A 26,407-nucleotide genomic window follows, 5' to 3' on the forward strand; every position below is an offset into this window, starting at 1 on the left:
TGCTGGCTGGGGAATGGATGACTGGGATTCAGTAGGGAGATAGTAGTGGTCTGGAGTGTAGGAGTTGAATTTTGGGTAAAATTTGCAGGTAGATCTAACGGAGTTCTAAGTTTGGCTGTGGCTGTGAGGAGGGGAAAAAGGTGGTTCCTGAGTTTGGGGTCTGAAATAACTAATGGGCAGGAGCTCAGGAAGGGGCACCATTATTTTGGTCATAAGCTGAATTTTGGACTGATAAGAATTGGGGATGAGGTTAAAGGGGGTCCCCCACCAGCTCCAATCTCTGACAGAGTCACTCTGGGATGTGCATGACCATGGTTGACATCTGCCCCAGGCTGGCTCCCCAGAGTGTTGGGCTTTTCCAGTTATGCTGGGTGACAGCCGTTAGCCCAGCTGTGTTTCCTCATAAATGAGTGGCGAGCTGGGTAGGGAGGTTCTGGGGGCTCCACTAGAAGGAGTAACTAGGGTCATACGTTAGTAACAGGTGAGGGAACTAGCCCTCCCACTCCTTCCATCCCACGTTTGTCCTCTGCTCCTGGGGGTGGGGGTGGGGTGGCTGAGGGCTGAGTCCCAAGTCCGAACTGGGCCTGCTGAACTTTGTCAGGTGGAGCTTGGGGGAGGTATGGCAGCTGAGCAGGCCCGTTAAGAGCTTTCCTATTGCTCACCCTCCCAGCAGTTCTTAACCCTGACAAGGTTGTAATAGGCTGGGGATAGGACAAAACCTGGCGGTTCTCTCAGGGCTCCATCTCCTAGGATTATGCTAGCCCTTCGAAGGGGGTTCTTGTCTTCACACCCCATCTCTGTGGCTCTGTGATGTGTGTCCTGGTCTTTTCCTGCCTCTGACCTCCCAGGGTATTTGCGTTTGGCTATCTGAGATGCTAAACCTTAAAGGTTAGGGACATGGGCTTAGACTCCATCACTTACTAGCCGTGTGACCTTAGGCAAGTTACAGAACTTCTCTGCAACTTAGTTTCCTCACCTGCAAAATGGGAATAATGATCCAGTCTCAGGACTGTGTGGGTAATAAAGAGGTGCAGAGCCTGGCCCACAGCCAGCACTCAGTAAGATTCGCTCTGGCCCAGCAATGGCATGGGCATGCTCTGGGAGCTGGTTAGACATGGAGACCCTCAGGGCCCGTCTACACTTACTGAATCAGAATCTGCTTGTTAACAAGACCCTGGTGCTTGTTTTGCACTTTGCTGTTTGAGAGGCACTGATGTATATCTCTCCTGAAGACCAGTATCCCTAGCTGTGCACACCGCTTCAGGTGTAAGCCAGGTGTAAGGAATTGTCTCTGCTGCTCCTTTCCTGATGGTGCCTAACATTTCTTGGCTGCAGAGGAACCGGGGGGTCAAGTCCCAGATGATTATCATTTTAATCAAAACCCTTGTCTCCTGAGCACATGCAGCCTGGGCCTTGAGTTCAGGTGCCCCAGACGTGGGAGAGTCAAGGTGGGATGGATGCAGGTGGAGCAGTTTAGTGCCTGCAGGAAAGATGTGCAACCAACCCATTGTCTTCGAGTCGACTCTGACTCATAGCAACCCCATAGGACAGAATAGAACTGCCCCATAGGGTTTCCAAGGCTGTAATCTTTACAGAAGCAGACTGCCACATCTTTCTCCCACAGAGCGGCTGTCATGTTCGAACCACCGACCTTTTGGTTAACAGCCGAGCGCTTAATCACTGTGCCACCAGCGTGCTTAAAAGATGAGCGGGTTGGTGATTTACATGTTGTGCCACAGAGGAATCCAGGCTTTGAGGACTGGGTGGGTGTCTGGATATTTGTCTTGGGGCAAATGTCACTGTCGTTCCTCTTGTCTCAGTGAGAATACTGTTTCAGAAATGGTTTCGGGGAAAGGAGGCCTTGTTCATTTTAGCACTATTTATTTATAGAAAGTGCTTAATAATGCCTGCTCCTCTGCCTTGTATGTATTCTTCTGGTAGGAATGTATGAAAGAGCCACCTCCTTCTAGGGGAGGGGTGGAGTCCCTGGGTGGTGCAAATAGTGAACAGGCTCAGCTGCTAACTGAAAGTTTGGAGGTTTGAGTCCACCCGGAGGCAATTCAGAAGAAAGGTCTGGCAATCTACTTTTGAAAAATTAGTCATTAAAAACTCTATGGATCCCATGAGACTAAATGGGCAGCTTCTCTCCAGAGGTGAGATGAGAAGGCAGAGAGGGTCAGGAGCTGGTTGAAGGGACACAGGAAGTCAGGGCTAGAAAGGAGGAGTGTGCTGTCACAGTATAGGGAGAGCAATTAGGGTCACATAACAATGTATGTATAAATTTTTGTATGAGAGACTCACTTGAGTTGTAAACTTTCACTTAAACTACAACAAGAAAGAAAAAACAAAAAACAAACAAAAAAAAACTCTATGGAGTCCCTAGGTGGTGCAAATGGTTAAGCGCTTGACTACTAGCTGAAAAGTTAGTGGTTTCAACCCACCCAGAGGTGCCTTGGAAGAAATACCTGGTGATCTGCTTTTGAAAACTCACAGCCTTGAAAACCCTTTGGAGCACAGTTCTACTCTGCACACAAAGGGTTGGTTGCCGTGAGTCAGAATCGACTCAAAGGCAACTGGTTTGGGGGAGGGATGAACATTTCTTGGGTCATGTCTCTCAGAAGAAGTAGGTCCTTGGGACTTTGGAAGGCAAGCTTAAGCTGGGCAGGAGAGAGCTGCAGATTTCTCCCAGGGTGCCACTTGAGTGTCCCTGAGCATGAGTGCAGGTGGAGGGAAGGCTGGTCTCTGATGCACAAAGTGATATAGAGTAGGCAGGAATAATTCTACTGTTGAATGCAACAATGTGTATAAAGAATTATACACCCTGACCAAGTGGGATTTAGTCCAGCTATGCAAGGCTGGCTCATCACTCACAAATTAGTTAGTGTAATTCATCACAGCAACAGGCTAAAGAAGAAAAATATGATCATATCAATAGATGCACAAAAAGTATTTGACAGAATCCAATACCTATTCATGAAAAAAACTCTCAGCAACCTAGAAATTGAGGGATATTTCCTTAGCTTAGAAAAGAACATGTACAAAAAACCTATAGTTAACATCATACCTAATAGTGAGAAATTAGATGCTGCCACCTAAGATTGGGAACAAGTCAAGGATGTCTGTTCTCACCACTCCTATTCAGCATCATACTGGAAGTCCTATCTAGTGCAATTAGACAAGAAAAGGAAATAAAAGGTATACACATTGGGGAGGAAGAAATAAAACTGTCTTTGTTTGCAGATGGTATGATTGTCTATGTAGAAAATCCCAAAGAATCAATTAAAAACAAAACAAGACAAAAAAACCTAGAACTAATAAATGATTATAGCAAAATAACAGGATACAAGGTTAATATACAAAAGTTAATTGTTTTCCTGTATATGAGGAACAATTCTACTGTGGTTTCCACATGTGATCTGGGTGAATTCAGCCACATACAAGGGTTTTTTCCCCCCTCCCACTAAAAAATAAAGATTTCCAGGCCTGGATCTTCTAATTCAGTAGGTTTGGGACGGTGTCTTGTTATGAGTCTATTAAAAAAAAGTCCTGCACTGATGCATTGCAGGTTTGGGTGCTAAAGCTGTAGAGCTCTGAAGTCAAAAGATCTATCTTGTGAGCCTAGATGCAGATTGGGGCCTTGGTCAAATCCAGGTTAATTTTGGCTGGTTCTGAGTCACAGATGGGCAGTGACATGTCAGGCCTCAGGCTGGACCTCAGAGTTCCTAGGACTTCAGATAAGAGAGAGAGAGAGAGAGAGAGAGAGAGCACATGCACAAGGAAGCTACCAACTGACCTCCAGGGAGAGAGACAGAAATTCCAAAACCAGAGGTCAGGGCAGGGAGGCCTGGGAATTAAAGGTGGATATTTGTTATAGGAGCCGGCAGATTCCCCTGAAGGCAGGCACGATGCTGAGAGTTAGGGATTCTAGAACAAGATGACTCCTGGGAGCTCACCGTTGTGGAGAGTGACAGGCTGCACATTGACTAGACTTTGCATTCATTACCCTCTCAGCAACCCTTGGGGGGGCTGTTATCCCCACTCCATGGTTGACTAGATGAAGGTTTGGGGAGGTCACCTACCAAGGTCACACACTACATGTCAGGGTGCGGAGCCCCATCCCATCTACCCTGCCTTGCTGCTTCTGGCTGTCCAGGCAAAGAGCGGAAGTGAAGGGGTGGACAGAGCCGCAGGGAAATGGGAGCGAGAGCAAGGGAGTGATCTCTGCGGGGTCTTCATGTGTTATTTCTTTACTTGGAGCTGTGTGCCCTGGGGGATATGCAGTAACTATCTGTCAGGAGCACAGTCCAGCTGGGGAGACAGCAGATGCCCAGGAAATGACAGTACCAGGTGATTATGGAACAGTGTTGCTAGGCCTGGCGTAGCATGAGTTGGGTTCAGAGTGTATATGCTTGGTCAGAAAGAGGAGGGATTGGACTGGGCTGGTTGGTGGCTGCAGAGAGAGCTTACTAGAGGAAGTGGCACAAATGCCAGGGAGCCGAAGTCTCTAGGGATGAGATGCTCAGAGCCTGTTTATTCTCTAGTCTGCTGTGTGTGAGCACTGTACAGAGAAAGCCTCCATCTGTTCCACTGTAGGGTCGTCAGATCCAGTTGGTGGTGATCGTGGTATCCGAGCTTCCCGTGGACTGTGTGCTACAGTGCCTGGCAGGTCTAGGGGGCTGTCTGGACCACGCAGGAGGGAGCAGGAGCATCCGGGGGTGGGAGGTGGGAGGGAGGGGTGTGACCTTACCTTCTCAGTCTGTGTGTGTCACACACTCTGGAGGAAGGCCTGTTCTGGGAGAGTCCTCAGGGCACCCGAGGTGCCTGGCAGGCCTGGTTCAATCCTGCCCTGTGCCGTTGGCAGAGGGAGTGAGGTAAATGGGCAGGGAGATAAATGGGCGATGGCGGCAGGGGGTCCAGAGGCAGGTCCCAGCCATTCTCAGCCTTACTCTGCTCTGGACTGGGGGTGTATCAGAAAACAACGAGGGAAGCTGTTTCTTTTCCCTCCTGGCCACCCTGAAAAGCAGATCCAGAGAGAAACTCAAATCCCCTGGGGCTGAGCAGAAGGCGAAGTGACCCATGGGGAAGGAGCTGGCGGGAGTGAGGGGCAAAGATCCTTGGGCAGAGGCCACAAGCCTCACCCTTGGCTAGTGATGCACTCCCTTCATCTGATGGGTGGGAGTGAGAGGAGACCACCCATTGTGTGGCTGAAGAAACCGAGGAAGATAGGAATGGGAGTCTTTCTTTGTCTCTTTTTTCTATTACAGCAGTAATACATGCTCCTTATAAAAAAAGTTCAAACAGGACAAACATATGTAATGTAGGAAGAGCCTTACACCCAGAGATGACCACTGCTGATGCAGTGGGATGTGGAATGTGACCAGCTGGGCTGAGGGCCTCTGACCTTTGTGCCCAGCAAAGGATGTCTGAGCTTGCTGATTCCGGCCACTCAGCTAAGGCTGGGTTGGTTTGGGGCTGGAGTCCATAAGCTTCTCTTCTGCTTCACCTCTCAGGATCTCCCTGTGCTAAATGGGGCCTAGTCCAGGTTTGGGGAAAGTGGCTAGGGTTTGGGCTTTAAAGAGTTAAAGGGTCAGACCCAGGGTGGACATTGGGTTGGAAAAGTAGGGGTGTGAGTGTTGATGCTAGCTGGATGGTCTTTCTATTAAATTTCTCCTCTTGCCCATAAACATCCTCACACACACAGTCGCTTCAGTCTGTGTCTTGCTGGGTTCTGTTCTCCTCTCATTCTACTTCTCCTCCCATCTGCTTCACTTTCCCTCCTGCCCCCACTTCTTAGGATAGAGTAGATGTGGGTGCATACGTCCTCTGAGCATGGCCCTTCGCCCTCTCTGCTTGTGCCACTGTCTGTCCTGACCTGGCCTTTGGAGGGAGCAGTCTTGCAGGTTTGGGAGCGACAACCAACAGCCCTGGCTCACTCTGCTCAGGCCATCGAGTGGCTCCCCAAGGAAGGGGTGGGTGCATAGCCAAGGAGGAAGCACATAAGGGTTTAGTTATGATGATAGACTCTTCCAAAGGGATGCAATTGGAGTTGCCCCAGGAAAGTCGTTTTTTTTAAACAAGCCTCTTTTTACAGCAAGCCCGTGTAACGGCTCAGTTCTGGACATTTGGATGTTCAGGGACTTTTCATACAGAGGATCCCCTACTCTCAATCTTCTTACATCCACCAGAGGCTCAGGGAGCTGGCACTGGGCAGTAGGTGGATCCCAGGTGGGAGATGACCACACAGCAGTGCATGTATGTGTGTGTGTGCATGTTGTGTGTGTGGTGTGTATGCACCACAAGGCTGGGAGCCCTCCAGTGACCAATCTGACCATTTCTACCAGGCAAGGAGGGAAAGTCTCCTCATTCTTCAATTTCTAGTTCCCCAGCAGAGAGACTCTCCCACCCGCTTCCTGCCTTTTCTAATTCAGAACCTCAGGATTCATTGTGGGCCTTAAAGAGCAGACCTGCCCAACATCAGGGACCTTTCCATGTGGGTCCCCAGGAAGCCTACTCTCACCATCTTTTCTACAGGATGGGTTGGCCTCCCTGGTCTGGTACAGAATGGAAGAAGAGCAGAGAGATGGGAAAAACAACAGCAAAAACAAAAAACTTGTGGGGCAAGAGGAGTTGAAAGGGCTTGGGAGAATATAAGACCAGAGACAGAAAATATGGGCATGAGCCCAGCTTGTGATTAACTTCCTATGTGGTTTTGGGCATATGACTTAAGCTCACTGAGCTTCCTCCTCTGCCTGTAGTAATACCTCTGTGAGGACCAGGGGAGGTGGTGTTGCTTAGGTGTTTACCAGTCATACACATTAGCTTTAAGCCTAAGACTTAAAAACAAAAGCCATCACCTCCTCAGCCCCTGTCCTGCTTCTCAGGCAGCCACTCTCAACTCACTTAGATATTCCTTCTGGTATTTACTCCATATTTCCAAGTAATAAGCCATTATTTCCTTTTTTAAAAAAAAATTGTAGTAAAATATATATTGCAAAAAATTTGCCATTTTAATTATTTTTAAGTGTACAATTCAGTGACATTAATTACATTCACCATGTTGTACAGCCATCACTATTATTCCCATTTCCCCGTCCCCTCCACCTCTGGTAACCACTAATAAACTTTTGTCTCTATGCATTTGCCTGTTCTCGTTATTTCTTACAAGTGGGATCATACAATATTTGTTCTTTTGTGTGTGGCTTATTTCACCCAGTATAATGTTTTCAAGGTTTATTCATGTCATATCATGTATCAGAACTTCATTTCCCTTTATGGCTGAATAATATTCTGTTGTATGGATGTACCACATTTTGTTTATCTGTTCATCTGTTGATGGATGTTTGGGTTGTTTCCGCCTTATGGCTATTGTGAATAGTGCTGCAGTGAACATTGGTGTACGAGTATCTGTTTAAGTCTCTGCTTTCAGTTCTTTTGGGTGTGTACCTAGAAATGGAATTAGTGAGTCGTATTGTAATTCTACATTTAACTTTATGAGGAATGGCCAAACTGTTTTCCACAGTGGTTGCACCATTTTACATTCCCACCATTAATGCAGCAAGGTTCCATTTTCTTCACATCCTCGACAGTAGCCATCCTAGTGGGTGTGAAGTGTCATCTCACTGTGGTTTTGATTTGCATTTCCCTAATGACTAATGATGTCGAGTGTCTTTTCTTGTGCTTATTGTCCCTGAGTGGTGTAAACTGTTAGTTAACATGGTTAACATGCTGGTTAAAGTTAAAGCTCTCAGTTAATGACCGTGCTAACCAAAAGGTTCTTGTGGTTTGAGGCCAGCCAGAGGTGCTTCAAGAGAAAGCACTGGTGATCTTCTGAAGTCAGCCATTAAAAACCCTGTGGAGCACAGTGCTGCTCTGACACACATGGGGTCGTCATGAGTCAGAATCAATCTCATGGCAACTAGTTTACTGGTATTGGCCATTTGTATATCTTTTTTGTAGAAATGTCTATTCAAATCCTTTGCCCATTTTTAAATTGGATTGTTTGTCTTTTTGTCGTTGAGCTGTAAGACTAAGCCATTATTTCTTATGTGTGGCTTACTTACAGAGATGATGTATATTTCTTAATATATCAAATTTAGAATTTATCTCTTGACTTACGGAAAATGAAGATTTACCTCTTACAAAGTCCTTCTGTTCCTCCTTCTTCTATCTTTCCAATGAAGTTACATTATAATTTCAGGCTAAGTGGGTTTTCACTCTATATAGGTAAATATTGGTCGTTGCTTAGCCTAATGGTAGACTAGAATTGTTTTCTTTCCTATACAATTATTTTTGTTTTTCCTGGAGACGATAGTTGCCTCACTTTTACGCCTGCTCAGTTTTCTTTGTAGTCATCTCTAGTTCTTTCTATTCTCCAGTAGACTTTCAACACTGTTTTCCTCAAGATCAAAATAAATCAATAATTTATCAATTTTATTTGTTTCTGAAAACTTTCTCCTAGAGCCCTTATTATCCTGCACCCATTGGCATTGCAGAGCTGTCGTCTGGGGAATTCCCTTGTGTCTGGCTTCCTGTGACCAGTTTTTCTCAGTCTTGGTTACTCTCTTTTTTTTAGTAGAGCATAGCTTCTGGTAACCTCTGAGGAAGGATACATGAAAGATAATTTTTTGAGAGTGTACATGTCTGAAAATGGCTTTATTCTATCTTCATCCTTGATTGGCTAGGTCTAGAATTCTAGGCTGGAAAGTTTTCCCTCCATGTGGTGCCCAGTGTTGCTAATGAAAACTCCAGTACTATTCTTATTCTTGACTGTGTGAATCTCTTTTCCCTCTTTGGAAGCATTTAGGATTGCCTGTTTATCACTAGATGGAAAACACTGGAATCAAATTGACTACATCTGTGGAAAGAGAGGATAGAAAAGCTCAGTATCATCAGTCAGAACAAGGCCAGAGGCCGACCGCGGAACAGACTATCAGTTGCTCATACGGAATTTTAGGTTGAAGCTGAAGAAAATTAAAACAAGTCCACGAGAACCAAAATATGACCTCAAGTATATCCCACCTAAATTTAGAGACCATTTCAAAAATATATTTGATGCATTGAACACTAACGACCAAAGACCAGACAAGTTGTGGGATGACATCAAGGACATCATACATGAAGAAAGCAAAAGGTCACTAAAAAGACAGGAAAGAAAGAAAAGACCAAAATGGATGTCAGAAGAGACTCTGAAACTTGCTCTTGAATGTAGAGTAGCTAAAAGGAAGGGAAGAAATGATGACATGAAAGAGCTGAACAGAAGATTTCAAAGGGCAGCTTGAGAAGACAGAGTAAAGTATTATAATGAAATGTGCAAAATCCTGGAGTTAGAAAACCAAAAGGGAAGAACATGCTTGGCATTTCTCAATCTGAAAGAACTGAAGAAAAAAATTCAAGCCTCAAGTTTCAGTATTAAAGGATTCTATGGGCAAAATATTGAATGACGCAGAAAGCATCCAAAGATGATGGAAGGAATACACAGAGTCACTGTACCGAAAAGAATTGGTCGACATTCAGCCATTTCAGGAGGTAGCATATGATCAAGAATCTACGGTATTGAAGGAAGAAATCCAAGCTGCACTGAAGGCATTGGCAAAAAACAAGGCTCTAGGAATTGATAGCTACCTGGCTAACCGACTGAAAGAGATCCTTATTTGTGCCCATTCCAAAGAAAGGTGATCCAACAGAATGTGGAAATTATTGAACAATATCATTAATATCACATGCAAGTAAAATTTTGCTCAAGGTAATTAAAAAATTGTTGCAGCAGTACATCAACAGGGAACTGCCATAAATTCGAGACGAATTCAGAAGAGGACATGTGTCACAGATTGAATTATATCCCGCAAAAATATGTGTGTCAGTTTGGCTAGGCCATGATTCCCAGTTTTGTGTGATTGTCCACCATTTTGTCATCTGAAGTGATTTTCCTATGTGTTGTAAATCCTATCTCTATGATGTTAATGAGATGGGATTAATGGAAGTTATGTTAATGAGGCGGGAGTCAATCTACAAGATTAGATTGTGTCTTAAGCCAATCTCTTTTGAGATATAAAAGAGAAACGAGCAGAGAGACACGGGAACCTCATACCACCAAGAAAGCAGTGCCAGGAGCAGAGCGCGTCCTTTGGACCTGGAGTTCTGCATGCAGAAGCTCCTAGACCAAGAGAAGACTGATGACAAGGACCTTCCCCCAGAGCCGACACAGAGAGAAAGCCTTCTTCTGGAGCTGGTGCCCTGAATTTGGACTTCTAACCTATTAGACTATGAGAGAATAAATTTCTCTTTGTTAAAGCCATTCACTTATGGTGTTTCTGTTATAGCAGCACTAGATGACTAAGACAGTGTAGAACCAGGGATATCATTGCTGATGTCAGATATCTTGGCTGAAAGCAGAGAATACCAGAAAGATGTTTACCTGTGTTTTATTGACTGTGCAGAGGCATTCGACTGTGTGGATGATAACAAATTATGGATGACATTGTGAAGAATGGGAATTGCTGAACACTTAATTGTGCTCATGCAGAACCTGTGCATAGACCAAGAGGCAGTCGTTCAAACAGAACAAGAAGATATAGTGTGGTTAAAAATCATGAAAGGTATGCGTCAGGATTGTATCCTTTCACCGTACTTATTCAATCTGTATGCTGAGCAAATAATCCAAGAATTTGGACTGTGTGAAGAAGAACGTGGCATCAGGATTGGAAGAAGACTCATTAACAACCTGCAGTATGCAGATGACACAACCTTGCTTGCTGATAAAGATCAAAGACTACAGCCTTCCGTGTGGATTACACCTCAACATAAAGAAAACAAAAATCCTCACAACTGGACCAATAAGAAACATGATAGAGAAAATATTGAAGTTGTCAAAAATTGCATTTTAGTTGGATCCACAATTAACGCCCATGGAAGCAGCAGTCAAGAAATCAAACGATATATTGCATTGGGCAGATATGCTGCAAAAGACCTCTTTAAAGTGTTGAAAAGCAAAGATCTCACTTTGAGGACTAAGGCGCACCTGACTTAAGCCATAGTCTTTTTCAGTCGCCTCACATGCAGGAAAACTGGACAATGAATAAGGAAGACCTAAGAAGAATTGTTGCCTTTGAATTATGGTGTTGGCGAAGAATACTGAATATACCATGCACTGCCAAAAGAACGAACAAATCTGTCTTGGAAGAAGTACAGCCAGAATACTCCTTAGAAGTGAGAATGGGGAGACTTTGTCTCACATACTTTGGGCATGTTACCAGGAAGGATCAGTCCCTGGAGAAGGACATCATGCTTGGTAAGGTAGAGGGTCAGTGAAAAAGAGGAAGACCCTCAAGGAGAGGGATTGACACAGTGGCTGAAACAATGGCTTCAAACATAGCAATGAATGTGAGGACGGCTTGGGACCAGGCCGTGTCTCTTCTGTTGTACACAGGGTCGCTATGAGTTGAAACCGACTTGACGACGCCTAACAACAGCTTTATCCCTGGTGCTCTGAAACCTCACGGTGATATCTCAGCATGGGTCTTTCTTCATTCATTGTGCTGGATACTTGTGGCCACCTTTGCACTGGTGCTGATGTCCTTCAGTTTAGGAAAACTTTCTTGTTTTATTTCTTTCATAGTTTCTTCCTTTCCATGTTCCTTTCTCTTTTTTTTGACTCTCCAGTTATTTGACTCTCTAGTTATTTGGTTGGTGAACCTCTTGGGTTGACCTCTAATTGCCTCACCTTCTACTTTCTTGGAAATTTCCTTCACTTTATCTTCTAATACTTCCTTCGAATGTTTTATTTCAGCTCTTATATGCCAGAGAGGTTATGTGTTCTGGGTGCTGGTGTGAAAAGGTGGCTAACTTTCAGTTATTTATCTGTGTGTAGCCCTGCACTTGACCTCATCATTTAGGCTCAGTGTCCTAAGTGCAGTGTGTTTCTGGTTTATTTTCTCTGAGGAACCTCTCTCCTCACATCTGTAGGAGATGGGGAGGGTTATGGCCTGGCTAAACAGAGTTGGAGGGAGAGTCTACATGGGTGTCTTACTGCCCCACACAGGGATGCTGTATGATGTAGCTGTCTAGTCAGAATCAGATTGGCCAGCCCATCTCAGGCCTTCTAGGAGTCTGAGTGGAGTTGGGGAAGGGATTTGGGAAGCAGAGGAAGGAAGAGCTCTTCCTGACTCTCCCTCTTCCCCCAAACCCAAGTGCACAGCCCCCTCCTCTAAAGGGTAGACTACACCCACCCTGTGCCGTGGACCATCCTATTACACTGTGTTTTAGAGACTCTTTCCCTGTGTCTGTCTGGGAAGTGTGTAGTGGGAAGAACATGGTCTTTGGAGTAAAGAAAACCTGGACTGTATATCCTCTCTTCCTTTTACTGATTGCTTGTCTTAGATGAATTATTTTATCTCTGAGCCTCAACTTTCTGATCTGTAGAAGAGATAGTGTCTCTTGCCTTATAGGCTTGTTGTGAAATACAAATGGAATTGAGGTGAGAACTGTAGCACTGGTTGTAGCACAAAGTAAGTGCTCAACAAATGTGAGTGCTCTTTCCTCTTCCCTGTTTCAGGTCTCTTTAGGCCATTCTTGTTGGCTCCTCCTTCCTGCAGAGGTGTTCCTGGCAGGGCCTGGTGAGTCAGTGTGTGGGTGAGGGGTGCGTGCGTACTGGTGCACTAGTGTTCCTGGCCCTGGGCCTCTGGGTGAGCTGTTCTTTTTTGGGCTCATTGGTGGCTCCGAGCAGAGCTTTGTCTGGGAGTGGCCAGAGGTGACATAAATAGGGAAAAATGTGGGTAGGTCTGTCTGCACCAGGGTCCTGGAGATGTGTGGGTGTCTCCCCACCTTGTCCCCCTGGGCCTCAGCGTTTCAGGATGTGTGTATGGGAGAGACAGGGGCAGAGGGGGATATCTCTGTGCTCCAGCAGAGGGTTGCTGACCACTGCCCTCCCTGCTGGGTGTGTGTGTGAGTGGCACCCAAGAGCTTCCCCTACTCAGGATGTGGCTGCTCCATCATGGAAAAGTTTCAGATAATTTCTCAGCTATATCCGTGGCCTGGGGGCCAGGGTCTGTGGATCAGAGCAGGGGCCTGTGGGGAGAGGCTGTCAGTGGCCTCCAAAGCAAAGAGGAACTCCGTGATACTGAACCAGTAACCAGAGCTCTGCCTGCCCCCTTTGTTCTCACAGGTGGTACAAGCTGCACTCCAAGGCCGGCAAGAAGGAGAAAGAACGTGGGGAGATCCAAGTTACCATCCAGTTCACGCGCAACAACCTGAGTGCCAGCATGTTTGACCTGTCCATGAAGGACAAGCCGCGGTCCCCCTTCAGCAAGATCAAGGACAAGATGAAGGGCAAGAAGAAGTTTGACCTGGAATCCGCCTCTGCCATCCTCCCAAGCAGTGCCCTGGAGGATCCTGAGCTGGGCAGCCTGGGCAGAATGGGCAAAGCCAAGGGCTTCTTCCTCCGTAACAAGCTGCGCAAGTCGTCCCTGACCCAGTCCAACACTTCGCTGGGCTCGGACAGCACCCTGTCTTCTGCCAGCGGGAGCCTGGCCTACCAGGGGCCTGGCGCTGAGCTCCTCACCCGCTCGCCCAGCCGCACCAGCTGGCTGTCCACTGAAGGGGGTGAGCCGGGGCTGGGCACCCCAGGGAGGGCAGAGGGGGGCTGGCAGTGAGCAGGCCTGAGGTGCGGACACGGGGTTCCTATTCCCGTGGGCTAACTCCATCTGTTTCCTTTTCAGGCAGGGACTCTGCACAGTCCCCCAAGTTGTTCACCCACAAAAGGACCTACAGTGACGAGGCCAGCCAGATGCGAGCAGCTCCTCCCCGAGCCCTCCTTGACCTTCAGGGCCACCTCGACACTGCTTCCCGCTCTTCTCTCTGTGTCAATGGGAGCCACATTTACAACGAGGAGCCCCCAGAGCCCCTGCGGCACCGCAGCTCCATCTCGGGCCCCTTCCCACTCTCTAGCTCCCTGCACAGTGTCTCTTCCCGGCCCTCTGAGGAGGGGCCTCGGTTGGTAGATGACTCCTGGGGCAGAGTCAGCCGCAGCGCCAGCAGCTCGGAGGCAGTGCCTGGACAGGAGGAGCTGAGCACACAGCCCAAAGTGCTGGCTGTTGGGGCCGGCCGCTCTGGAGAGGAGGAGAGGGCCCAGCTTTCAGAGGGGAAGCCAGTCCAAGTCACCACACCCATGGTAGCCTCCTCTGAGGCCATGGCAGAGAAGGAGGGAGGCCGGAAGGAGGAGCGGAAGCCCCGTATGGGCCTCTTCCACCATCACCACCCGGGCCTGAGCCGGAGCGAATTGGGGCGACGTAGCTCGCTGGGGGAGAAGGGTGGTCCCACCCTGGGGGCCTCCCCACACCATTCTTCCAGCGGGGAGGAAAAGGCCAAGAGTAGCTGGTTTGGCTTGAGAGAGGCCAAAGAGGCAACTCAGAAACCCAGGTACGTCCTTGGCAAGGCCAGCTTCCTCTTTGGGGAGGATACCTGGGTGTTTGCAGCCATTGGCCTGGACCCTGGGGCAGGGAGGATGCAACTGATATGGCCCTTGGGCAGGCTGCTGGGGCTCTGGCTTTGCATGGTTAACAGTGCACCCTGTCCTTCTAAGCCCAGGCTCGTTTTCTGCACATGGACACAGGTGAGTTGCAAGGGCCCGGTGCTCTGAGGGTCGTCGTGGGTTGGGGGGCAGCGTGCCCTACTGCATGAGTTGGCACACTTACCCCCTGAGGAGGGGGAGGCACAGGGGAAGCAGAGAGAGGCCGTTTGTGTGGATTGTTTCCTGGCCTGCACTTCCTGCCTTCTGGCCTCAAGGTAAGGAAACCTTTGCAGATGGAGAGGAGGAGTTTGGGGACTGTACCCTCAGACTTCTCCCTACCTCTCTGAAAATAGACTACTCCCCACTCCCTCCAGCTGCTCCAGCTGGCTTGTGGTCTCTTCCCTGTGAGAAATGGGAGTCAAGTGATTGATTGATGCCTGCTATGGATTGAATTGTGTCCCCCTAAAATATGTGTTGTAAATCCTAACAGCTATGCCTGTGGTTATAATCCCATTTGGGCATGGCTTGTCTTTGTTATGTTAATGAGGCAGGATAAGTGTAAGTTGTATTTTGAGTCAGTCACTTTTGAGATAATAAAAGAGGTTAAACGCAAGCTAGCAAGGAGAAATGGGGGAAGAGAGATGCTAAGCCACATGAAGGTTGCCCTGGAGCAGAAACTCAAAGAAATGACCTTCTTCCATAGCCAACAGAGAGGGAAAGCTTTCCCCTAGAGCCAGCCCCTTGAATTTGGACTTCTAGCCTCCTAAACTGTGAAAAAATAAATTTCTGTTTGTTAAAGCCACCCATTTGTGGTATTTCTGTTATAGCAGCACTAGATAACTAAGACAATGCCCTTGCCCATTTCTCCCGATACATTCACCCCCAGTGGCTCCCCTGGCCTGGCAAGAGGCTGTGGGCAGCTCCCCTGAAATCTGTAACCTACCCAGTGTCCTTGGAGACCCTTGGGGCTCTGGCCCTTTCTGATGTCTCTTGGTCTTGGGGTGCGGCACTGCTGAAAGTGCTGATGATGGCTGGTGTGTCTCGAATGTGCCGAGTCCCACCTAGGAGGGATCTCGAGTCCTTGAGCTCAGGCCCTGGCAGATCCCCTGGCCCCCACCCTGGCCTCTTTGCCTCCTCCTAATTCTGAGCCAGTAGAGGCTGCTGCATTATCTGGTGGGGCCTAGGGTAGGCCACAGTAGCACATGACTTCCTTCCAAGGGCCTGGGAGCAACCCAGGCAGTGTCTTCGACAACCCCAGCCAGTGTGGTAGGGGCAGCTGTTTCTGTTCTCCCAGCAAGCCCACCCCTCCCACCTCCATGTATGTATGGGCAGGAGGTGGGGTGGGAAGGCTGGGCACAGTGGTGAGGGGTCGAGAGAAAGGTGGCAGGGACAGAGGGATGACCCCTAAACGTAGTCCCCAGCAGAGGGGAAAGGAATCCTGAAGTCCTGGCTTTTCTCTCTTTCTGAAATTCTGAGTCTGCTAAGAGAAGTGGAGAGAGAAATGAAGGACCTTTCTAGGGATGGGCCCTCCTGCACTGTCTGGCAGCCCTCCTCACAGCCTCATAGATGAGGGGGTAGGGTGGGTCAGTCTCTGGGTGATGTCCCCCTTGCCTCCCTTGCCTAGTAAGTACAGCAGCTTCTGTCCCTACTGCCCAGCCCCCACTCACCAAAGCCCACAGGAAGACTGAGGAAGACTAGGAGGAGATAGGACTTTTTGGATGCCCAGGCTGAGACTTGGTGACCCTGGGACAACTCTGAGAGATGTTTGGACGGGGTGGGGTGGGAGGAGGTGGTAGGAGAGCCTGGACAGGGACATTTCTGGGAGGAGCTGGGTGAGAGGGGCCACAGGCTCTGGGCTCAGTGCTACTGCCTGTGGGATATCTCTGGGCCTTTTTGGGGGCAGGGCAGATGCTGGGGTACATCTTTTTGTGAGGTCATTTGTAGGCGAGAACCCAGACTTTGGGCTTAGACCTCTGGAAGCTGTGATGCTGAGTGATGGTGGAGTTGGGGTTGCTCCTGGGATACTTAGTCTCCGTTTTCCTTCTTGTTTCTCCATGTTTCCTAACATCCTTTCAGAGTCAAGAGAATTTGGGTCATTGATGGGCATAGAGAAGCTGAGGTTTCTGTCCTGCTTATTCTTGAATTCTGAGCTTTGTCCTCAGCAGGTTGGAGGGTCCCCAGGCAGCCCTGCCTTCGCCGGTGCCCACTTGCAGGCAGTGGCTGCAGTGCAGGCTCTGGGGCCGCGCGTCCAGATAGGGCCGGGAGGGGCCGTTCTTTGGGTAAAGTGGCCTTGCCTGGAGAGACGGAAACCTGGACATTGAGCCCCTCAGCATCACCCTGACCCTGTGTGCCTTGGAGGGAGGGGAACACTGGCCAAAAGGAAGGACTTCTGGGGCTCACCGAGAAAGCTTGCTGAGGGCTTTTGAGGGAGAATGAGGTGAGCTAGCTCATGGCAGGAAGCTGTAGGTTAGACAGCAGAACTGGAGTGACTGAATGTAGCTACAGAGTCCCCTGCTGTGGCATGGGGAGTCTGTTCACAGGTCGGGAGATTAGAGGTGCCTCTGCCCTGGGGCTGGGATTGGAGAGTGCCAGTATTCACACTAGGAAGGGCAGCAGCACCCTCTAGTGCTCCCATGTGGCACTGATGCCCCACAGAGAGGCGGGAAGCAGCACGTGCTAAGTGTCCAAAAAAAAAAAAAACCAAACCCACTACCATCGAGTCATAGGGTTTCCAAGGCTGTAAATCTTTACAGAAGCAGACTGTCACATCTTTCTCCCATGGAGTGGCTGATGAGTTTGAACTACTGACCTTTCGGTTAGCAGCTGAGCATTTTAACCACTGCACCACCAGGGCTGCTCGAGTTGAATACAGTGTCCAGAAAAATGGCCACTGCTGCTGGGGAATGCAGTGACTGGAAGAGAAGGAACAAGAGTGTGAAGGGCTGAGAAGGTGGCCCTCGTCTACCTCCTGAACTGTCCCTCATCTGCCATGTCCCGTAGCCCTGTTGCACTAGGCCCCTCCCATTGTGTGTATGTGTGTGGGGGAGGGGTGCTTGAAACTCAGGCCCCACCCACCCACCCCGGCCCACAGGGACTCCTCCCTGCTTCCCAGCCCCACAGTGAGCCGTTCCCGCCGGACTGCAGCACAGGTACCAGCTGCTTACTGTGTGACAGGACGGTCAAGACCACGCGTGCTAAACCTGCCAATGCCAAAGCTATGTCTCTTCCTTTCTAAGCCCTTTAGGACATAAGCTTCCTGAGGGCAGGCCATCCTTGTGCTCCCCACCCTCTCCATCCCCCTCACAGTAACCATAGCACTTCGTACTGTAGTAGGGAATCAAATGTTGATACAGTTTTTTTTTCTAATTTAGGTAAGTATGGTACAACATGGAGGCAAGTGTATCATCATGGTGGCCTTTAGCAATCTCTGCACCTCCCCCGTCTCTCACCAGGTGTGAGTGGGCACCAGGGTCCCCCATGAGCCTGGAATGTTCTGTGGCTTCTGGACTAGCTCAGAGTCTCGGACTGCATGTCGTAGAGGTATACATGACTAACTGTATGTGTGCCCAGTGACTTCTAGCTAGTGTGGCCGTACATCATTACGCTTGTTTTCTTGGCATAATTAATAGTGCCCTGTTCCTGCTGGTGTAGTGGTGAAGGGCTCAGCTGCTAACCAGAAGGGTGGTGGTTGGAACCCACCAGCCACTCCACAGGAGAACAATGTGGCAGTCTGCTTCAGTAAAGATTTACAACCTTGGAAACCCTATGGGGCAGTTCTGCTCTGTCCTGTAGGGTCACTATAAGTCAGAGTTGGCTCGACGGCAGTGGGTTTGGGGTTTTTTTTCCTTTCTTTCACTATATTAAAAGTGTTTTGATTTGGAAGATAAATCATATAGTTTCCTTACTTACAGTTTACAAGGCTCTTCTCCGTTACCTTAATGTGCCCAGATGATGGGAGGGAGGGGATGTGTCTAGTCTCCTGGACACATTTCCTGGGATCTGGGGGCACATCTTAGGAGGATGCCAGGAAATCATGCCTTAGGGGGAATGGCTGGAGGAGGGGACATTGGCTGGGGGTGGGTGTGCCCTGGAGGCTGTCTTTGACCTTTTGGTGCACTGCCTTGTTGAAGACCCCTGGTGGTACAGTGGTTAATCGTTGGGCTGCTAATCAAAAGGTCAGCAGTTTGAATCCACTAGCTGCTCCTTGGAAACCCTATGGGGCAGTTCTACCCTGTCCTGTAGGGTCGCTATGCGTTGGAATCCACGCAACAGCATTGGCTTTTTTTTTTTGGTTTTGCCTAGTTGAAAGCCTTTGTAGAGCCACATGCCACAGCTGGGACCAATGAGTGGGAATAACAAGGGCACCAAGTTCATCTCAGTCTAAGGAGGGATATTCTTCTGGTGAAACCTGGCCTCCTGCTGCATATGTGACCTGGTGGTCTGGTGAGCTGCCCAGCATTGGTGGTGTTTAAGGGGAAGGGGCTGTCACAGTGAACAGGTGATTCCTGCAGTAAGTGGCAGGTTTAACCAATTGCTGTAAGAGTCCTGCAGGCCCTGAGGGTGAAGGGCAGAGACTTTTTGACTTCTGGTTTCTTTCCCCATCCTACCTGGAGGCAGAGAGGAAGTGTGTTTGAACTGTAGCAGGGAAAGCAGAGATTTGGTACAAGGCAGGACTTCTCTAGAGAGCAAATGTTCGGTCTTAGAAGACAGATGAGCATACGTTGAAGTCCCACTGCTTGAGGGTGTTGTGCGGGGCCGCACAGTGGGCTCTAGTCTAGGATGCAGAAGGTGTTGTCTCTGTCTTCGGAGCACAGCCAGCAAAGATAACCACACACAGGGAAGTGTCTCTGATCTGTGCTAGGTGGAATGGGAGGGAGGGGATGGGCATGAGAAAAAGGTTCCAAGTGAGAATTGCAAGAATCTGCACCTGGTGTGGAGCATGGTGAGGAAGGCATGGAGAGTACAGGGTGTTGGGTGGGGCCGGGGTGGGGTGGGGCGTGTTGCTGGATAGGAGGGGCAGGCAGGATGCTCTCAGAGGTACCACGGCTCGGCTCGGGAACATCTGCTGATCCTGGCGCCTGGAGTCCCTTCCTCCAGGGAGCCCTTTGCCGGATTCCATACCAACGGGTTTGTGTGCATCTCTGGGGAGCATGAGGAGGGGTTGTGGCCAGGTCGCTGAGCCTAGCCTGGGGCTCCCAGTCTCCCGCCCTGCAGTTCTGCCTGCCAGCCAGTTTGCTGAAAGACTGCACGGGTGAGTGGGTGGCCAGGCTGGGGTTGACGGGGTGAAGAGCTCGGTGCTGTTTGTTGATAGAGCTCTCTTCCCCCAGACGGCCCTGGTCACTCATCCTAAAGGGAGCTGGGGAGAGAGGTAGCTCCAAGTAGTCCCAGCCCTGTTCCCGGGAGCTCTGTCCTGCTGGCAGGGTGGGCCGCGATTGGTGTGTGTACTCTAATGGGGGGTGTGGGCAGGGTCTTGACCCCCTCTTGGTCCCCAAGGCAGGCATGTGTGCCTTGGTCCAGGGCCTTCCGGGAGTGAAGAGAGAAGGGTTGGGACTCCACGACCAGGATGGTCTGTCTTTAAGTACCTTCGCCATTTGGTGACCATAGAAGCTGAATGGTGCTGGGAAGCCCAGTGGAGTGGGAGTGGATGAGATTTTACTTTTTTTTACCATCCCTCTAATGTTCAAGTGGTGGGGATGAGACTGAGAAGTGAGGAGAAGCTGGCTGAGTGGAGAAGATGGATATGTAAGAGTTTCTCAGGTTGTTTCCATCTGGGGCAAGCAGGGGTCAAGGAATAGAGGTCTTGGGAGCTTAAAGTGGGGACTGGGGGACTGGCCATGAGGAAGAGGACTGGGGGACTGGCCATGAGTAGGGAGACTGGGGGACTGGCCGTGAGGAGGGAGGCTGGGGGACCGGCCGTGAGGAGGGAGGCTGGGGAACTGGCTGTGAGGAAGAGGACTGGGGGACTGGCTGTGAGGAAGAGGACTGGGGGACTGGCCGTGAGGAGGGAGGCTGGGGGACTGGCCGTGAGGAAGAGGACTGGGGGACTGGCCGTGAGGAAGGAGGCTGGGGGACTGGCCATGAGGAAGGAGGCTGGGGGACTGGCCGTGAGGAAGAGGACTAGGGGACTGGCTGTGAGGAGGGAGACTGGGTTTGGCAGCAGAGGGTGAGGCTGCTGCGGTCTGGGTTTGGCAGGTGGGCCACCCACAGGGCAGGTTCCGATTACACCAAGGTCTGAGTGCTGAAAACTGGAATGTGAGCCCCCTTTTCTCCTATACTGTTTTTTGTGGCTTTTTGCCTATGTTCCCGGGTGTCTTCGGGGAAGCCAGAAGCTCTAGTTTCAGAGGCTGTCCCTGCCCACACCTCTCAAGTCAGCTGTGTACTGTAGATAAGGTGGGGGGGGGCATCCCTGCTGGAAGGGCCCCTGAAGGGGAGAGCTGAGGGCAGTGCTTTCTAGAGTCTTTGGAAGTGTAGCCTCATTGTCCTGACTGATTTCCTGAGGGGACCTGTCCTATCTATGCCTAGTCCCTGCCCAGGGGAGCCAGGATCTGTGTGGGGAGACCCCTGGAGGCCTGTAGTGACACCCAGAGTTGTCGCTGCTGCCTCTGTGGCTGCGTTACCAGCCCTTTGTCTCTCCAGTGGGCTGTTTCAGGGCCGACCCCGGGTGCCCTTGGTGAGGGGCACAGCCTGCCGAGTGCTGAGCTATGTGGCTGTTGACAGTAGATGTCCTAACAGCTTTCTTGTTTTCCTCCTTGGCCATTCATGTTGCTCCAAGAAATGAGAGGAACAGGTTCTCTTTGACTGATTGATGACAGTCCATGTCATTGCCTCCTGTTTTTGCAGGGGTCATAGAACCAGTCTGAGTTAGGATTCCAGGTACCCACCCAGCTTGGCTCTGTCAGTGCTGGCTCTGTCCCAAGTACCTAGGCCTGGCCTTTCTCTGATCTCTTTATCCCTTCCAAGCCAGCTGGTATTTTTCCTCTCTCTGTCCTTAAAGGGAGGTAAGGCACTTTCTGATGAGTTCTTCAGGCTTAAGCCCCATGTGGAGTAGAATCTTTAGCATGGCGTAGTGGGAAGAACACTTGCTTAGGTTTGGATCCTGGCTGTAAGATGGGATTATTGCTTTCCAGGGTGGGTGTGAGGATTACATTAACTCTGCCCAGCATCTTCTCCGTGGGGGTACCTAATCACGTCAGGTGTTGGGGGGTCTTCCCTCTGTTCGGATGCCTGAGCCCAGCCCATGTGCGTATGGTTGTCCATCCTGCCGAGGTGGGGAGGGGGTGGTATTCAGCAGGAGCATTTCCAGTCTTGGCATTAACCAGGAGGCTCACGGTTTTGTCTCCCTCCACAGCCTGGACGTGTCTCCTCAGGTAGAACCTGACCCAGCTGCTCTTCCTCACCACCTCCCCTGCTCCCCCTGTGCTCCGGCCCCCGCCACTCCTGCTCCCACTGCTGCTCCCATGCTAAGCACTAACCTTTTTATAGCCGCCTCCCCTGCTGCTGCCACAGCTGCTGCCACCACCGCCACCCCTGAAGCCACCCATGAAGTCACCCCATCTGGATTCTCGGGTTTCACCAACCCATTCCTCTCCTCCTTGCAGAGCAGCCCCTTCTTCGATGAGCTCGTAGCACTCAAAATACTAAACTGTCCTTCACCTGCTCCCTCTCTCCCCAGTGCCTCGAGGGCCAGCCCCACCCCCCTGGCCTCCCGGGGGAAAGCTCTGACTGAGTGGGACAACACCTTCAACGTCTTTGCTGCCAGCAGGCTGTGTCCAGAGGCCAGGAGCAAGATCCTGGCCCCTGCAGGAGTGGGGCTGGAGGAGACTGGGCTGCAGGCCCCAGGCCCCAGGGCTGTGACAGTGAAGGCAGCTGAGACCTGGGGAGACCCTGAGGGAGGAGGAAAAGATGGGAGCAGCGTGTGGCTGGAGCCCAGGATGCCTGTGGACTTAGGACTGGACCAGCAGAGTACAAGTACGGCTGATCCAAGGCCCCTTGGGTTGGTGGGGGCCAGCCTGCCCTCCACGTCAGCCCAGCTGCACCTCAGAGCCTCAGACTCAGAGCCAGGCAAGGAGCCGCTGGCGCCAGGAGGGGATGCAGGGCAGAGTCCAGCAGACAGCGCGACATCTCTGTTCAGCTCCCCAGAAGTGATCACTGTGTGGGAGAGGCTGCCTGGCCCAGACGATACCCCTGAGGGCCAGGACAGGGAGGCCTCCCAAGGTGAAAGCCAGCTTTTCCATGAGCTCAGTACAGTCAATGATTCCTGGCCTTGGGATGTGGTCACCATTTCTCCTGCCACTGAGACGTCCTCACCAGTCCTGCGGGGAGAGTCTGACGAACTGCCTGCCCCTCAGGTGCAGCCAGAATCACCAGAAACTGTGAGCTCCAAGGGGAGTGAGAGTCTTCCCCTGAAGGAGCTGGGGCCAGAACCAAAACCTGAGAGGGTGTCAGAGGAGGGGCTGCAGCCCAGCACGCCACCTCCCAAGCCACCACGTCTCTTCGCACCTGCAAATTCCCAGGAGGAACAGGAGGAGGAAGAGAAGGCAGCAGGGAGGCTGAGTAACTGGGGGCCAGAGACAAGAGAAGATGCCTTCCCAAGCACACTGGTTCATAGTCCTCAGGAGGCCAAGGAGGAGGGAGAGAAGCCCGAGCTGGAGGAGTCTGACGGCCATTCTTCTGAGACCCTGCTGGGCGAGCCAGGTCGAGAAGATGTTGTGGAGGATGTCAGCCCCCGTGTGTCGGGATCCTGCCTGTCACCGCTCATCAGTTGCCCTGAGGGTCCTACCCCAACACCCTACTACTCAGAGAGCTTGGCTGTTCAGAGTCAGCAGATCTGCAGGGCTCCGGAGAGAGAAGCCCCCATGGCTCCTGAGGCCCAGAGCCAGGGACCAGCAGGAGAGGAGCTTAGGTCCCTGTCAGTCAACTCCCAACAGACCGACTTGTGGGCCTCTGAGGAGGATACCTTGAACCCCTTCTTGTCTCAAGGGAGCCAAGACCCCTCCAGCTTCCCTTCCACATCCCCTCCAGGGTCCAAGGAATCTTCTATCCACTCTGGTCCTGAAGAGCTGACCACCCTTCCAGAGCCTGCCTTTCCACCGCCCCCACTCCCGCCCTGGGCCAGCAACCTCCATGAGGGGCTCAGTCCTCAGTGCTCTTCCCTTCCTGGAGCCTGGCTCCCGGCCTCTTCCTCCCCACCCCCAGGGGAGCCAGCCTCGCCCCCAGGACCCTTTGAGCCCTCCCTCACTGAGGGCTCTCCCACCCTACTCGCCCCACTCGGGGAGGATCGTGCTGCAGCCACCCCAGCCTCCCCGCTTGTGCTTCTGCCCTTGGAGACACGACCAGTTGAGGAGCCACAGCCCAGTGCCAGGTGAGCTCCCCACCCCACGAACATTTCCCAGGAAGTGGGGCTGGAGGGGGCAGAACCTTCAAAGGGGCTAGGGTGTTGATGCTCCAACCTCCTCCTTTCCAGGGCAGGTGAGGGTCTCCACCTAGGAGGCAAGACGGTGGGGGCTTCGACAACAGGAGCTTTCTATGGTTCCAGCTATGAAGTTTATTCCTCCTTGGGGCCCTGAACAAAGAGGGTGCCTCCAGGAAGGGCCGTGGTGCCCCAGAAGCCAGGGGTTTGGGGGATGACCTGAGGAGGTGCAGGGGATGGAGCTGGGGGAGAGCCGAAGTGGCCCAGCACAGGGAGGGGAATGAGCGCAGTGCTGGGGCCCCTATTGGAGCTCAGGCGCTCACTTGCCAGGGGAGCTGGCCGGCTGTGGGCTGCCTGGAGTGGGGCCGCCTGCATGTCAGCTAGGGTCCATGTTCTGGAGCCTGATTCTCTTTTTGGGGGCAGGCCCTGGCAGAGCAGGAGAGCAGGCTAAAAGTGGAGCCCTGGAGCACAGGCCCTAGCTCTTTCCAGTTTCCTGTCCAGATGGGGTGGGGGACCAGGCTGTGAAAGACAGAGAGCCAGAGGAGGGACCAATGCCTACGCCTACCTACGTCAGTGAGGAAGGCTGGAAACACCTTTGGAGAGAGAGGAAAAAAAAAAAAAAAAAAAAACCTGAAATACTTTCCATATATGTGACCCTCAGAAAAGGCTCTCTAATGCCATCATGTGCTTCATTAGTTTGTGCTTTGTGCCTTTCAAGGGGTGGTCCTGATGCTTTTAGGACTGTACTGAGTGGGTAGTGGATGCCTGTGTGACTGTGGACACTGTGGCATTCATTGGTCTGATTTGGGAGAAGTGTGAGGCTGTGACCTCCCCACATGGCTGGTGAGGGGTGACCAGAGCTGAGGTCTGGAGACACAGGTCACTGGGAGGTAATGGGATGTGACTTGGTAAGGACAGTAAAGTCCAGAGGGACGATAGTGGTCTAGGAGGCCGGAGTGAAGAAGTGTGGGGAATGGAGCCAGCTGCTGACCCTGATGACCAGGGCAGGGCGCCGGTTTGGAGAGCAGGGCATGCTCCACGCTGGCCCTCTCTGAGGCCCCCTGCTCGCCCCGGCGCTCGCTGGCCCATACATCCAGTCGTCCAAATGTACTGAGCATCTACTCTGTGTCAGGCTCTGAGCAGAGCTGAAAGACACTGTCCCTGTTGTATTCCCAAGGAATTCCCAGTCCAGCGAGGAGGTGGGAGTGAACCTGTGAAGGGAACCTCCCAGGGAGACCAGGGCTGACATGAGAAGCGGGCGGGAGGGGAGTGCCTGGGCTGTGCTCAGGCTTCTGGTCCAGTGGGAGAGGGTGATGCTGTTCCCCTGGGGTGAGGGATAGGAGTGGGAAACTGGTGAGTACGGCTTCCTTTCTCTGTGTTTGTGGTGTCCACAGCTGGCTCTGCTATATCCAAGCACCACTTCTAATTATACTTGCCATTTTTTATTTTTATTCTTTTCAGAGTTGCCTTCATGTCTGTACTTGGTGTGATCCTTACACCAGCCCTGAACAGAACTATCCCTATTTCTCAGAAAATGGGGTCCATGAGAGCTGCAGGGTTAGGGTCCCTCAGATGTATGAGGGCAATCATACCCTGAGCCTGGGACTTCTGGCTGCTTATTTAGGGTGCTGTTATGCCATACCAGTAATCCCCTGTCCCCACACAACCCGTAGAGCCATTTTTATCACCCCCATCCGTAATGCAAGGAGCCCTGGTGGCACAGTGGTTAAAGTAGTCGGCTGCTAACCAAAAGGTTGGTGGTTCGAACCAAACTTTCAGCTGCTCCGCGGGAGAAAGATGTGGCAGTCTACTTCTGTAGAGATTTACAGCCTTGGAAATTATATAGGGTTGCTATGAGTCGGAATTGACCCAGTGGCAATGGGTTTCGTTTGGTTTTGGGTATCCCTAATGTAAACTCCTAGAAGCCCTGGTGGCGCAGTGGTTGAGAGCTCAGCTGCTAACCAAAAGGTCAGCAGTTCAAATCCACCAGCCACTCCTGGGAAACCCTATGGGGCAGTTCTACTCTGTCCTATAGGGTTGATATGAGTTGGCACATAACAACAACAACATCAGTGCAAACTCCTAAGTGGGAGGGAAGGACAGAGATACCTTCTTTTCCCTACTGTCTGCCTCTAGGCTGGGCTCTCTGCCACGCCTCCCAATTTGTGAGGCTGAATCCACAGCTCTGTCCTGAGTTACAGAGCTGGCTTGTCTGGATCTGAGTGAGCCTTCCTTCATTGGAGCTCGGGGCCTTGGGTTAAACAATTTTGCTTCCTACCCCTGAACGATCCAATTGCTCTGTGAAGTGTACATTTGTAAGAGGTACCCTAGAGGCAGGTCAGTTGATTCGGGGGCATGATGCCTGGGTAACTGTCACAAGTACAGGGTGCTGGAGGATCCCAGAGGAGGATCATTTTAGTCAGCCTCGGGGAATCTGGAAAGATTCCTGGAGGAAGTGGCCTTGCATGGATTTGGAAAATGAGTAGGAGTTAGCA

The 26,407-nt window shown here is 51.0% G+C and overlaps 1 protein-coding gene across 1 annotated transcript in view; it reads left to right on the top strand.

Moving 5' to 3' along the window:
- Nucleotides 1-26,407, top strand: part of RAB11FIP5 (RAB11 family interacting protein 5) — a 46,515-nt gene that overhangs the window by 17,746 nt on the left and 2,362 nt on the right. Inside the window, exons 2-3 of the mRNA XM_004369205.2 lie at nucleotides 13,160-13,596; nucleotides 13,713-14,412. Coding sequence (XP_004369262.1) covers nucleotides 13,160-13,596; nucleotides 13,713-14,412 — 1,137 coding nt within the window. The remainder of the gene's footprint in view (nucleotides 1-13,159; nucleotides 13,597-13,712; nucleotides 14,413-26,407) is intronic.

The sequence above is a fragment of the Trichechus manatus genome, unplaced genomic scaffold, assembly GCF_000243295.1.
Source record: "Trichechus manatus latirostris isolate Lorelei unplaced genomic scaffold, TriManLat1.0 scaffold00004, whole genome shotgun sequence".
In the NCBI taxonomy this organism is placed as follows: Eukaryota; Metazoa; Chordata; class Mammalia; order Sirenia; family Trichechidae; genus Trichechus; species Trichechus manatus.